The sequence below is a fragment of the Momordica charantia genome (assembly GCF_013281855.1).
Source record: "Momordica charantia cultivar OHB3-1 chromosome 6 unlocalized genomic scaffold, Mcharantia_2.0 BLBB01000006.1, whole genome shotgun sequence".
In the NCBI taxonomy this organism is placed as follows: Eukaryota; Viridiplantae; Streptophyta; class Magnoliopsida; order Cucurbitales; family Cucurbitaceae; genus Momordica; species Momordica charantia.
In genome coordinates, this window is record NW_028275164.1 from 12,061,756 (window position 1) to 12,075,433 (window position 13,678).

The 13,678-nt window shown below is 34.3% G+C and overlaps 1 protein-coding gene across 6 annotated transcripts in view; it reads right to left on the reverse strand.

Annotated features, from left to right (window-relative positions):
- Positions 1-13,678, reverse strand: part of LOC111018256 (vacuolar protein sorting-associated protein, putative (DUF1162)) — an 89,544-nt gene that overhangs the window by 15,761 nt on the left and 60,105 nt on the right. For all 6 annotated transcript variants that reach the window (XM_022294272.2, XM_022294271.2, XM_022294273.2 and 3 more), the window contains 3 exons: positions 13,504-13,620; positions 4,504-4,784; positions 13-1,583 (listed from right to left, as the gene is read on the reverse strand). In XM_022294272.2, the coding sequence (XP_022149964.1) occupies positions 13-1,583; positions 4,504-4,784; positions 13,504-13,620 (1,969 nt within the window). The remainder of the gene's footprint in view (positions 1-12; positions 1,584-4,503; positions 4,785-13,503; positions 13,621-13,678) is intronic.

Sequence of the window (13,678 nt, forward strand, 5' to 3'; positions counted from 1 at the left end):
TATCATACTTACCATCAAAAATTACTTCGCAATTTCTTATCCTCGTCACCATGCAGACTGCTTGCGAGCTTTTGTTAGTAGACTCACTTTCACAAGGTATTCTGACCCAAATATCTGCATTTAGCGATTCAACTAGACTAACATTTTGACACTCAGTACCTTGACATAAAAATGAAGAACTATTTCTATCCTTAAAAAGCATCAAGGAGAGAGATAACTCTCGTCCAAAAAGATTTAAACAGTGATTCATCTCTGCAAGCTTGTGAACTGGAATAGAACATTCAGGAGGAATATCTTTCAGTGCATCATCTAAACTCCCTCCAAAGAACAATGTAAAGTATAACTGTTTAATTTCAAATTGAAGAAACTGAAGCTCATAATTTTCAGCAGGCGTTATCAAAGCTGAATCCACAATTTCAAATTTGTAAATAAGGGAAGTTTCTTCTTCTAAACCAGCATGCGCATTCCTCCCAGTTGAAAACTGATCATTCGACTGGAAACTCCAATCAGGCAATGTAAAATAACCGATTATCATGGCCAAATATTCAGGTGGTAAGAAACAAAAAACATGTTGAATGGCAATATTGATTTCAAGTTTTGCGCTCGATGACAGATTTTTTCCTTTTATAACACGGAAATTTAAAATAGGAGACAAATATGGTAATGAAGGCCCCCAAACTAACTCGAGAAAATTTTTTGTCCATGAGGATGTGACAGTCAATCCCTCTACTGAGCATAATACATCAAAATAGTCTTCAGAAATAGATAAAGAAGATTTGCATGTTGGAAGCGTGAGAGATCCAATAATGCAAGAAGAATCATGGAAATGAAGTTTAATTCCACTTAAAGCCAAATAAACATCATGGAGACTAGGATGGCAGGAACTCCCTGGGGTAACAGATGCATCCATACCAAATTTAGGTTTTGATGGTTGGGTGTGGAATATAGTAGGTTCTTTTTCCAGACAAAACTCTGGAGTTCTGACTTTTTTGTCTCTTAGTTTATAACGTTTTCTCCACTCAGAACATAGGTCAACATGAGAACTATCAAAACTACCAAGATTGCCAAAATTCTGTAAAGTAACGAAAGGAAAGCAATCCAACGGAATGCTGTCATGTCCAACAGATTCATCTTCAACAAAGTTTGAGAAACCAAATCTTTGGCATGGTGACAAAGACATTGGTTTTACATATGCATCATTCACCTCAGGTCCAATAACGTCTTTACAACTTGAATTTGCACATGCAGATAGTCTCTCATAAAACCCAGCAAGCAATCCAAATATGTATGGATAGCAATGGATTTCAGCATCATTTAAATATATGGAAATTTTAGCTGCAGAATTTTCGCCAGTGTTAAAATGTAAGATGCAGCATTTTACAGCATTAACATTCATATCATTCAAACCATCAATCTTGTTGTTATGTCGACCATCAATGCCATGGAGATGAGAGGATGTAGCATGGGATTTATTGCCACAAGAATACAAAATATGGCCATCTCCATCACCGCACGTGGGATGGATTGCTATATTTAATGCCTTCATGCAGATCAATAGCTCCTCTACTACAAAAATATCATACCTGGAGTATAACAGCATTAACAACTTCAGAACATTTTGATATATATCAAATAATCAAAGTGTAAGAAAAAATTAAAAGAAAAGAAGGAAAACTTGAGCATGGTACTTCCTATAAATTGTTCATCTAATAAATTCAGCATTCTTGGGACCACAAGGTGATGGTTTATCATGCATGACCCCTATTAATGCTTTTTCAACTACTTTGGATGGAATTTAAAGTCTTTAAGTATCCCCAAGTCCAAGAAGTATTCTAAGGAGGCCTTTTCCTTTGTTAAAGCTGGAAAAAGTCTAGGGTTGTTCGGCTAGCCATTGATGCCATTAATCTGGAAAAGGAATCTCTTTAAGGAAAAGGAATTCAACATTCTAGGTTATCTTCTAGTTCGATTCATTCTTCATGAGACAAGAAGTTCCTATGATTGAAGACCAATTTTTCAGATTTTGATTGCAATGTTCAAATTGAGTCCAACTGCAAATGAGGTACCTTCAGATTTTTTGATGGATCCCTTGGTTGGTAATGTTCTTGGTCTTATTGATAATGATACTAGAAATGATTCTCCCGACGTGAATTTTGATTTAGTTTCAGGAAAGGAAGGTTTTTCAGTTTACTCTGCTCAATTGAGCATCACTTTATTTCATATTAATACTAAGAGGGCAAGGGTTACTATGCTCAATTGAGCATCAAAGAAACTAGATAGATGGAAACGATTTTTTAGAGGTGGTAGATTGTCTCTTTGCAAATCGATACTTGATAGCATCCCCTTATATTATCTGTCACTTTTCCGATTGCCCTCAAAGGTTGGCAAGAAAATAGGAAAAAGTTTGAGAGATTTCTTTTGGGAAGACAATTCAAACGGCTCCTTGAAGCATCTGGTTTGTTAGAATCTCACTTCACAGCATATTGAAGTAGATGTTTAGGATTTGGTAATATTTTAAAGAAAAACAGCACACTGTTAGCAAAATGGGGTGGCGTTTTTGTTCTGTAATCTTCTGCCTTATGGCGTAAAGTGGTGGCTAGCATCTATGGAACTGATTGTTTTAATTGGAATAAACAGAACGGTTATGTTCGCAACCCTTGGATCAACATTGATATGCAATGGAAATTGGTGCAAAAGTACTATGCTTTCAAAATTGGGAATGGTAAACAAATTCTATTTTGGCATCATCATGGATGGGAGACTCTCCTTTAAAGGTTTGGTTTCCCCTCATTGTTAGAGTCTCTTCCTCACCTTTAATTACTGTTTGACTCTTGGGACCACACTGCTTCATGGAAACTTGAAACTAGAAGATTGTTGAAGGATAATGAAATCGAAGAGTATTTGTGATGTAGGTAGTTGGCTGTTAATATAGCCTTTACCGTGTATTTAGCTTAGCTGCAGCATTTATGTAGTTAGCTTTTGCTTTTACTGCACAGTAACAGTAGTTACTGTTTTAGATTTTAAATGAGAAACCTCTATAAATAGGTTTCATCCTCATTAATGAAAGATAGATTGAATTATTATCAAACTCTTGTGCAAGATTGCATCAAATTGGTATCAGAGCACCAAGATCCTTGGGCTCGAAATGGCGGGTAAGAAAAATCCCAATGTTAGAGATTCTTCCCTCATCCAAAAACAGGCAGAGAATATCACTGTCCTCTCACCACGAATCACAACCCGACGCTTGCTGTCGGTTGAAGAAGCAGCAGACAATATCCATAGGAATGTAGGTGAGATACAAAAAATGCTAGTCACGATCATAGAAAAACTAAAATTTTAAGCTTGCAACAAAATCAACAATATGTTCAACCAAGAAGATTGCAAGAACCAAGATTCATTCAACAAGAAACCAATCAACCCATATTTCAGAAAATAATCTAGTTGGATTCCGATTCAAGAAAAGAAGGAATCAATTATGAAGATCGGTCTTTAATCAAGAACCAACACCACACAAAATTTCAGCAACCAGAAGGTTCAAGCAACAATCTTGGAGTTTGTATGAATTTTAACAACTTAGTTTCATACAAGACTGAGGTATTTTGCCACCAAACTCCAAACAATAGCTGTGAAATTTTTCTTCTTGTACAAAACTACCAACAACTAGAGAAAAAACACCAAAATGATACCTTAACCAAGATGGGAAGATTTTGCCATCAAGAAAGTGAAGACACTTCAAATGATTGCATAAGACCAACAAAAATTTTAGAGGATGCAAGAGGTAACTCAAATTTGCTTGATCGTTCAAAAATGAAGAAAATACTATAAAAAAAAAAAAGAACACATCTTTTCATCATCCTAGACCAAATGAAAAAAAATCTGAGATGGTCTTGAAAAAACTTTCTTGGACCACCCTACCCTGTGCTTCTCAATTCATCTAACTCTTTCCTAGATTATCTACCTCAGCAAAACTCTTTCCTAGATTATCTACCTCAGCAAAACTCTTTCCAAGATTATACCAAACCAGCTTTCAGAGAAAATTAATAGAGTTGTATTATTTTGTAGCTCGATCGTTAAAAAATTTCTCGAATAGAAAAGGATGGTCCAAATAAATAAAAAATTTTCAGCTAGATAGTGAAAAAAATAAGAATAAAAAATGATGTGATTAAAATGAAAAATATAATATTTTAAACAAAATAAATTAGAAAGTGAAAAAAATAAGAAAGCAAAATGGAAAAAGCAATCTGTGGTGGTGGTGGGAACATCCTTCATCTCTTATTTATTTATTTTCTTATTCAAATTTTAAAAGTTGACTAAAATAATTAAAATATGTATTACATACACTTTTAAAAATAAAACATTTTAAGAAGTGATAAATTAATTTGTTTTTTGTTATAAAAATTCCATCTCAACACAAGGCTATTCTGGCAACCAAAACGCAAGGAAATATCCATATTATAGAAAGCCTTTCTTCAAATTTGATGACATTTTGACAAATACTAAGTATACCATATCTCCATATCATCTAGGGCAAGCATCAGGGAAGAAGCATCTTTTCCATCGTTCTCAAGATCAATTTTAAATCTGACAGACTGGAGAATCACACCCAAGGAGAAAGCAAAAGGATGATTGTCATGTTCAATCGAAGTCACGTTAAGTGGTTCACGATCTTCAGATTGTTCGGAGCCAGGGTTTGCTGTCAGATTACGCAAATGAGCAGCAAGCTCCAAAGCTACACCATATATTGATGGAGAGAAATTTACATGAAGTGATGATATTTGAAAAAGAACCTGAAGGGAAATGCAAGAAAATGGAAAGCGAAGGTATCAGTTTGGTAAGGTGATGCATGGGCACAGAAGAATATCCAAAATATAAAGCACAGTAAAGTTATGATAAAAAGGAAAAAAAAAAAGAAAACTGATTGACGTTTACCACATATGCAAAAAGATACTGACAAACCTAATGCAAGCCGACCATTATGTTTTACCTTTGGGTTGGGTTCGTTCAGACTGTTTTCTTTATATATCTCATCATCACAAATTAATCTGTATGTATCTCTTTCCAAAGTACACAAAATCTCTATTTTTTAGGTTTTCAATTTCTCTTATCTTGAAATTTAATAATTATACAAATTAATCTCTATATATGTCTCTTTCCAAAGTACACGAAATCAAATCATCACAAATGCAAGGCAACCATTATGTTTTACCTCTCCCTCCATACTCTCAATTACAAATATTGAAATTTTCTAAATTATGATTTGTTTTTTAATATATATATATAAAATTGTTTTCAATTATAATTATGAATATTTATAGTTTATTTTACTAAACAATATATATTTATATGAATTATAATCCAAATCTATGTATATGTAGTTATGTCTTGATATAAAACAAATTTAAAAATGCTAAACTAAAATAATTAAATTTCAACATTTGATTGCATCCAATTAATTAAATACTTAAATTAATCTAAATTTTTTGGTGAAAAGGTTCTCCATTTTTTCGGTTATCGTTATCTTTTATCTATCTTTTTTTTTTCTTTTTATCCATTTATTTCAAAAACACCCTTATTCTTTGAGCAAAAATCTGTTAATATTTTGATGTGGGAGAATCTGGAACGACGTTACAATTAACGTAAAAGTTGACGTGGCATATAAGTCTCAATTTTACCCTAAAATTTTTCTTCTGTCAAGAGAGATTACTTCCCAATTTTCTACCCAATTTTGCCCCCTTGATAAATGAATCAATATTTTCTACTCGAACACCATCATGTACTATTTACATCAAAACCCTAAAAAAATGAGGGCTCCGGTGGAACAGAACACTTTCTAAAAACAATAACTTCTTCTACATTCTCTCTTTGTGGCTTTAATCTAGACAAACTTTCATGTTAATTTTCACGTCAACTTTTCGTTCAAAATATTAACAAATGTTTTCTCAAAGGATATTTTTAAACCGTTTATGAGATTAAGGGTAGTCTTGAAACTTTTGAAAGGATAGAGATAAGGTATTGAATCAAAGGGAAAAGTTCGAGGGTATTTTTGGTAATTTAGCCTATTATTTACTACTAAATATTTTTTACCTTGATAAATACACAAAAGAATGGCTAAAGAAGTAACTAATCTAATTAAAAGATATAATAAATATATTTACGTACAAGGTTATTTACTAGAATGCCCTAACTTTGACACTAAATTTCAACATTTTCTTTAAAAGAGATAGTATATCAATATGAAATTTCTAAGTCAATAACTAGTGGTGGAGACAAAATTTCTAGTAAATTTGTGGTAATTTGTGGAGGAACTTCGAAACTCACCTTAACTATAGCATGACTTGTCACCAAAACAATTGACAAAAAAACAAAGGTAACCAACAAAGACTTTGGATCGTTTAAATAAGATATTTAAACTGGGACATGCCAAATTGGGATGGCAAAAAAACCCGCGGGACCCGATCCCCAAGGGATCCGACCGGATCGGGTCGGGGAATCCCCAGTTTGACCGGTGACGGGGTCAAACCGGGGATCCTAATCAGGGTCCCCGGCGGGGACGGGGCTGGGGTGGAGGGAGGATGCCGCACCCCGTTTAATATTTTATTTTATTTTCTATAATAATATTAATATATATAAATTTTATAAATACTTTTGAAACTTAAAAAAAAAAAACTTAAGCTAATAGCCCAATTAGCCATTTTTCTTCACTTCTTATACTAGTAATAAAAAATTAATTAAAAATTTTAAAAAATAAAATAAAAAATTATAAAAAAAAAAATATTTTAACCAGGACGGGTTCCTCGAGGAACTCGTCTCCGATCGGGGAATCCCCGCCCCCAAAATTTCAGGGACAGGGGCAGGGATGGGGAAAAATTCCCCAATGGGGCGGGGATAGGGATGGCCCCCTCGACCCCGCCCTGCCCCATTGAAATAGAGAGCAATGGGAATGACGCATTTATGGGAAAGTTCTTGGAAGAACCAAAGACTAAGCGAGATTGTAGCCCTAATTTTGATCCTGATAAGTTGCTGCGTAGAAACTTTATTCCTCTACCTTTCTATTATTCAAGAAGGAAATATAACTGGATTGCCTTTGGATTTTGAATCTTTAAAGACAGTGGGCATATCTGCAACCAATTAGGAAAAAGTCTATAATGAAGAGAGAAAAACATCAGAATAGGAAAAGTCTAATGCCAAACGTTTCCCCTTCGGTTGGAAAGTTTTTGAATTCTACAAGGATGGCCATTAAAATTTAGTCACCCCTTAAAACCAGTTTAGAAATCCACTTTAATGAAGAAAGAGAAAGGCTTTAGAATGGCAATAATATTTTTTGAACAAGATACGAACTTTTCATTGATAAATGAAAATGAACAAAATTCTTCAAAGATACAAACTCCCATAGGAGTGAAGATAAAGGAAATAAATAAAAGTAAACATTAGAAGAAATAAAAACCATAAACTTAAAGAAACCTCCTTAAAGGGGAGTTATAAAAGCCTCCCAATTCATACAAAGCATACTAGGAGAATAAGAAGAGAAGAGATCGGAACGAACACACCATTGGGAGGCTTTGAATTTGGCGATTGAGAAACACTCCATAGGAGATCTTGCCTTCATATATTCGTTGATTTCTCTCAAACCACAATTCGGAAAGAAGAGCTTTTATTCCAAAATATCAATAGATTCTAATATTTCGGATGACGAGGAAGATTTAAATATCAGCATAAGTAGTCAATATTTCCCATTTTTATAAAAAATTCAGGACTCTATTTAGGAGGATTTCCATAATTTTCTTTTGCACAGGATTTTATTTCTCTAAGGAAGGCCCATCTCCCACTTTTAAAGGTTTCTGATTGTGACATCAAAAAGAAAATAGCCGGCAAGGAAGAAGGTTTGGTTGACAAAGAGGAAGCTTTGAGTTCTAAAGATCAAGAGCTTATGTCTTTTTTCTTGAAGCTGTCGGAGTCACTTTAGTTCCAATATTACCAAATCCTTGAAGATTTTCTGTTCTGGTAAAGGAGTGGCTCGGTTTCCACGACCTTAAGCTCGAGTTTTTGGATGCCTTTTCTAAATCATTCATTAGATTCGCATAGCATTCCCTTGCCCCTTGTTTTTTTTTTTTTTTGTGTTTTTTAACAAGAAACAAACTTTTTATTGATAAATGAAAAGGAACAAAAATTGTTCAAAGATACAAACCCCCAAAAGGGGTGAAATGAAGGGGGATGAAGACGAAAAAAAATAAAAATAAAGATACAAACAAACAAAACTTAATAAAGAAAGCTTAAACATTACACAAAAAAGCCTGCTAGGAGAATAATTTGCAAAGAGATTGGAGAGAGCACACCATTGTGAGGCTTTGAACTTAGCTATATTGAAGCATTTGAAAGCTGAGCGGCTTTTCCCTTCGAAAGTCCTTTGATTATGCTCAAACCATAACTCGGATATAAGCGCTTTAAGACCGTTTACCCAAAGAAGACTTGCTTTAGGAGAAAAGAAATGACCAAATAGCAACTGAAAAGATGATGAAGATACTGGCTTGTCCTTTACCCAAGCTAAATTGAAGCTATGAAAGAAGAGATCCCAGCAAACTGATGCATAAGGACAAAAGAGAAACAAATGCGCTTTGTCTTTGCAAGTGGCAGCACACAAAACACATATAGAAGGTTGGAGGAGCATGTTAGGCAGCTTCTTTTCGAGAGTTTCGGAAGTATTTACTTTCCCATTAAGGAGAATCCATGATAGAACATTCCCTTGGCCCTTGATGGAAGGTTTTTTCGAAGAATTCCCTGGGATTTTCAAGAGCAGTAGATTTGAGTTTCGTTTGAGTTTTTCCCGAAGAATTTTTGGTTTGGTACATTGGTACTCAAGCTTTGTTGGTATTGGTATTTGGGAGGCTTGGTCTTTGGTATTGCTTCTGTTGGCTTGAAGAGGCTTTTGCAAAGTTTTATTCTTCAACTTCCAGGGATTCTTGTTCGATGCTTATGGTCGTGTCGTTGGTTTTGGTTTTTTATGGCAGACGTTCTTCTTCATTTCTGTATTCTATTTTGCTGTTGTTTTGAAGCTTATTTATGCTTCCTCTGGCTTCTACCTTTGGCTTTGGTCATTGGCTTTCTGTTACTTGGTTACTTTTTCTTTTCTCTTCGCTTTCTTTTGAAAGCTTGTATCATCGAACATTTTTTTTCCTTTTCATATTTTAGTGAAAATTTTGTTTATTATTCAAAAAAAAAAAAGAAAGAATTCATCAATTGCAAAGCTCCTTTTTTTAACTCTTGATTTGATAAACTTTTATAGTTTTATGGTATTATTGATGAAGCTAAACTTGTGAAAGAATAGGTGAAGAAGATCCGTAGGTGATCGAGCACCTTAACAAAACAAATATTTCCTCCGCTGCAGCCACTAAGCAAATTGTTGAGGGATACAAACTCCCATGGGAGCAAAAAAGAAAAAGAAAAGAACCCACGAGAATCCAAAGATACAGAAGTAAACAACTAAGATGAAAACTGCATCTGAAAACCTAAATAAGAAGTATTCCGAATAAGACTAAGTCACTCTCTTCAAAACAAAACAAATCTTTAGAGATTGTTATCATCAAACTCAACTTCAGAGCAAAATTTCATAGTTTTCGTTGATCTTGGCAATTCCTTCATCAAGTTCCATCTCATACTCGACTTGGATCTTCAGTTTTATTCTATCTAAGCCGGCCACCCATTCCTTTTTAAGCCTTTCTGCCCACGAATATAGAAAAGCTAACCAACTATTGAGGACATTGGGATCATAATACCAACCACTTGACGCCTATCCAATACATCCACCAAAGTAATTTCATATTCTCCTTTTTCATTTCGTATTATTTTGCGTACTATATTTGCTGATGTGGCAATATAAACATTATTATTACTCTTACTCCTGTCGGGATAAATCTGACTCGAGCTCGTATAGCTGTCGTACGATAGGAAAAAGAAATTGATCATGATTTTGAACTTGTTCTTTTCGTGACTCCTCTTGACCGAGACAGGAATCCAAGGGAGGAGAAGAGATCCCAAAGGAATTTGCTAAGAGAAAAGGCAGGGAGCCCATTTTGATGATAGACTTAACACCAAAAGAAGCCTTTTAAATAACTAAGCTAAGAAGAGGACAGCCATCCTGCCTCTTTTTCAATGAGACTCTTTGACAAGCTCCTTGGGATAATTAAGCTCCATACGAAAAGAATATGAGGAGAAAAGACCAAATAAAACTGTATAGAAAGACCTTTCAAATTTTGAAGAAAACACCTTAAACTGAATAAATTCTCTTGATAAAAGGAAAGAGACATTAAAGCCCCTTCAAACCCAAAATAAAACAGACTGCCAAAGGAAGGAAGAGACACAATTCTTCAAGGTGACTTTTCAATTACTGATCGAGCATCAAAATTGTTGTCTTTATTAATGTCTCGATATCCCAAACAAAAATTCTTCAAATTCCCCACTACTCATAAAAACCATGACTATACAGAAACCGAGATCAGCCACAAAAGGAGTGAAAAGCCAAGGAATAAAAAGAGTCACTTCTCATTAAAGCCCCTTGAAACCAAGATAATCGATCCGGCAGAAGGGAGAAACCATTAATGACTACTCTGTCGAGGCCTTTCAACTTCAAAACACAATCTACAAAACTTCAAAATAAAAATGTAAAGATACCCTATTAATTGGTACAAGGGTGATGCCGACTTTTTCAAAGTAGGAAGGAATAACGACTTAGACTTTTTTTTTTTTTTGAACAAGATACGAACTTCTAATTGATTAAAGAAAAGGAGGATGTTCAAAGGATACATGCTTCTAAGGGGTGAGCAAAATAAAAAGGAAAATGAGCTATAAACAAATGAATAAAACCGAAATGTGCAAAAGAGAATAACAACAATAAGAACATAAAGACTACTGACAGAATCATCCTCCAAAAGGTAAGGACATAGAAAAGAAAACATTAAGTATCTTTAACTTCGGACACGCTAGCGACGCCATCTTTGTCATCTGGATTGAGTTCCAGAGAAAATTTGGCACAAATTTCAGCAATTTCGCTATCCTAATTGCTTGTATCTCCAACTTTCTTCTAGAGAGCTCTTCAAACAAAGTAACTCATTCTTTGCGAAGCTTGATAAGCTTGGAGTAGGAGGGAATCACTGCTGACTTTTCAGCTTCCATATTCTAATTGATAGATTATGCAATTCTTCATTAAAAGCATATTATGAAAAAACGTCATTAATGATGCTCGAAGGGTCTGACTCATTAGAGGGTTCCAAGCTACTAGCACTAACATTTAGAGCTTCATCATCATCTTGAAAAGCCCTGTCATATGAATCTCCACCTGAGAAAGGTCCTTTTTTCCTTGCGTAGAAAAGAGTGTATGCTTCAATAAAAGATTTTTTTTATCTCTTTAATGCTTTTTGGGAGAGGAGAATTAGTTAATGCTTCATAAAGAATTAGTTATAGTTCACCTACACAAAATTTTCAATTTTCTAAAGGATCTTATAATAACTTTAAGAAGAAAATGATCAGCCCTTGTAGGACCATCAAATGAATTTGGAAGTAACGTGCATGAGGTTAAGTGACTCACCTGATTTTAGTATTTCTAATGTTTTAACATTTTATATTCAGCTACCTTTAACCCTCCACATGATTGTTATTCCTTATAAGGGGGAGGTAATTGATGTAGGTAGGTTAGGGGTATCTTTTTGAAATTCCTTAGTATTTGTGTTAATTCTTTTGATTAGCTCCCGGTAGTAACTTTACTTGTTATTTTACGATTAATCTTTAGAACTATTGTAATATTGTCCCAATAATACAAAGCTTGGCCCATAATTATAAAGCAAGGCTTCCCTTATGTACAAGGAGCGCCCAAGCGCTCGCCTATGGCGATAGGCAAGGCATTTCCACCTAGGTGTGCCTTGAATGGGGCTGAGGTAAGCGCCTTCAATTGGGTGCTCGCTTTGTGTGCCTTGCCTCGCCTTGGCACGCCATCGCCTCCAGCACCTTTTTGAAGCGAGGCGTCACATATGTCTTTTTATTTTTTTTATTTTTTATTTTTCTTTTTATTTTTTTTACTTTTCTTGATTTATTGTTAAAAACCCATGAAAAGCAACACTAGAAAACTGAATAGTCGAATACCAACAGCGAAAAACAAAAGACCCACACCTGAAAGACATTGTACTTCGCTACCGCCACCACCTTCTTCCTTCGTCGCCACTGCCACCACCCTCGGCGTCTTCCTCCATCGCCGGTGAGTTTTTAGTTTCCTCAAAGTTTTACTTTCTTCATTGGCTTTCCGTTTCTTCTTTTAATATATGTATACAAGTGATTAGTGATGATGATATTGATGAAGAAGAATTGGAATTAGAAAGAAATGGAGAATGTCCAAGATGAAGATGAGGCTTTAGATTTAGAGGATGACGATGATCTTTGATCTTTGATGTTTTACATTTACTTTTGTTCTTATTTCTTCATATTGTTTCTTGGGAATTAATAGAATTTGATTATTTTATGTTTGTTTTTAACATTTTAATCACTATTTTATTATTGATCTTTCATGATGTTGATCTTTTTAAACTATGTTTACTATATAAATTTATGCTCTATATATATAATTTTTATTTATTTATTAAAGTGCATCTCGCTTCACAAAGGCCTCGCCTTTTTATTGCCTCTCGCCTAAAGGCTATCAGACTTGTCGCCTTTGGAAAACACTGTTCCAACATTAATAAAATAACCTTGATTTTTGGCTTAGATCTCTACCACAAATAGCTGGTACATTTTCAACAATCTCATCCCTTTGCCCAAGAATGTAAATTTTGGTCACGATTTGAAGCCACTGTTTTTATGGTTTGACTGTTTTTGTGCAATATTATGGGAGTTATGGAGGGAGAGAAACAAGAATATCTTCAATGTACCTCAAGAAATTTTAATCAAACAGTGGGAAGTATTTACTATTCTTGAATCTGATTTATGTGCTTCAGATCTAAACTGTTTTTGTAGTTATTCCTTTTATTTTTTCGTATCCGTAATTGGTATACACCACAATTGATCTCATATGACAATCACCTAAATTTACAATATTTAGTTGGGTTGTAACTTGTGAGATCTTTTAAATTTTGCGTAGATGTCCACGATGATTTTAACTCATTCCCTCTGGAGTACTATTCGTCACAATTGCACACCTGTGTAAAGCTTATGCATATTTCATCTACCAATGAAACTACCTTTTACTATAAAAAAGAAAAATTATATATTTATTAGATATCACTATCAAATGAATCAGTACAAAATTTGACAAAAAATACCAGACTCTTACAGAAAGAAAATATTGTTTTTATAATAAGATTTGAAACATAAATTTATTGTAAAATTATAAGTAGATAATTTTACAATAAGAAAAAGTAGATATTTCTTCATGTCATGAAACAAAAATACATGTAGCATCTATGGGTGGTAAGCTAGACCACAAAACGGGTAGGTGGCATACAAAAAACTAGTAAACAGGCAAATTACCTCCAACTGCTTCAACAATGATTCATTAGGGATCAGACAAGAACGCAGGGCAACAGCAGCACTGAACTTTTCAAAAATAGGGATACTTTGAGATTGAGAAGGCATTTGGATCCCCATCTGCAGGAAATTAGTTCTTATCTTAAATTATATTCTGATAATAAAATCGAAACAAAAA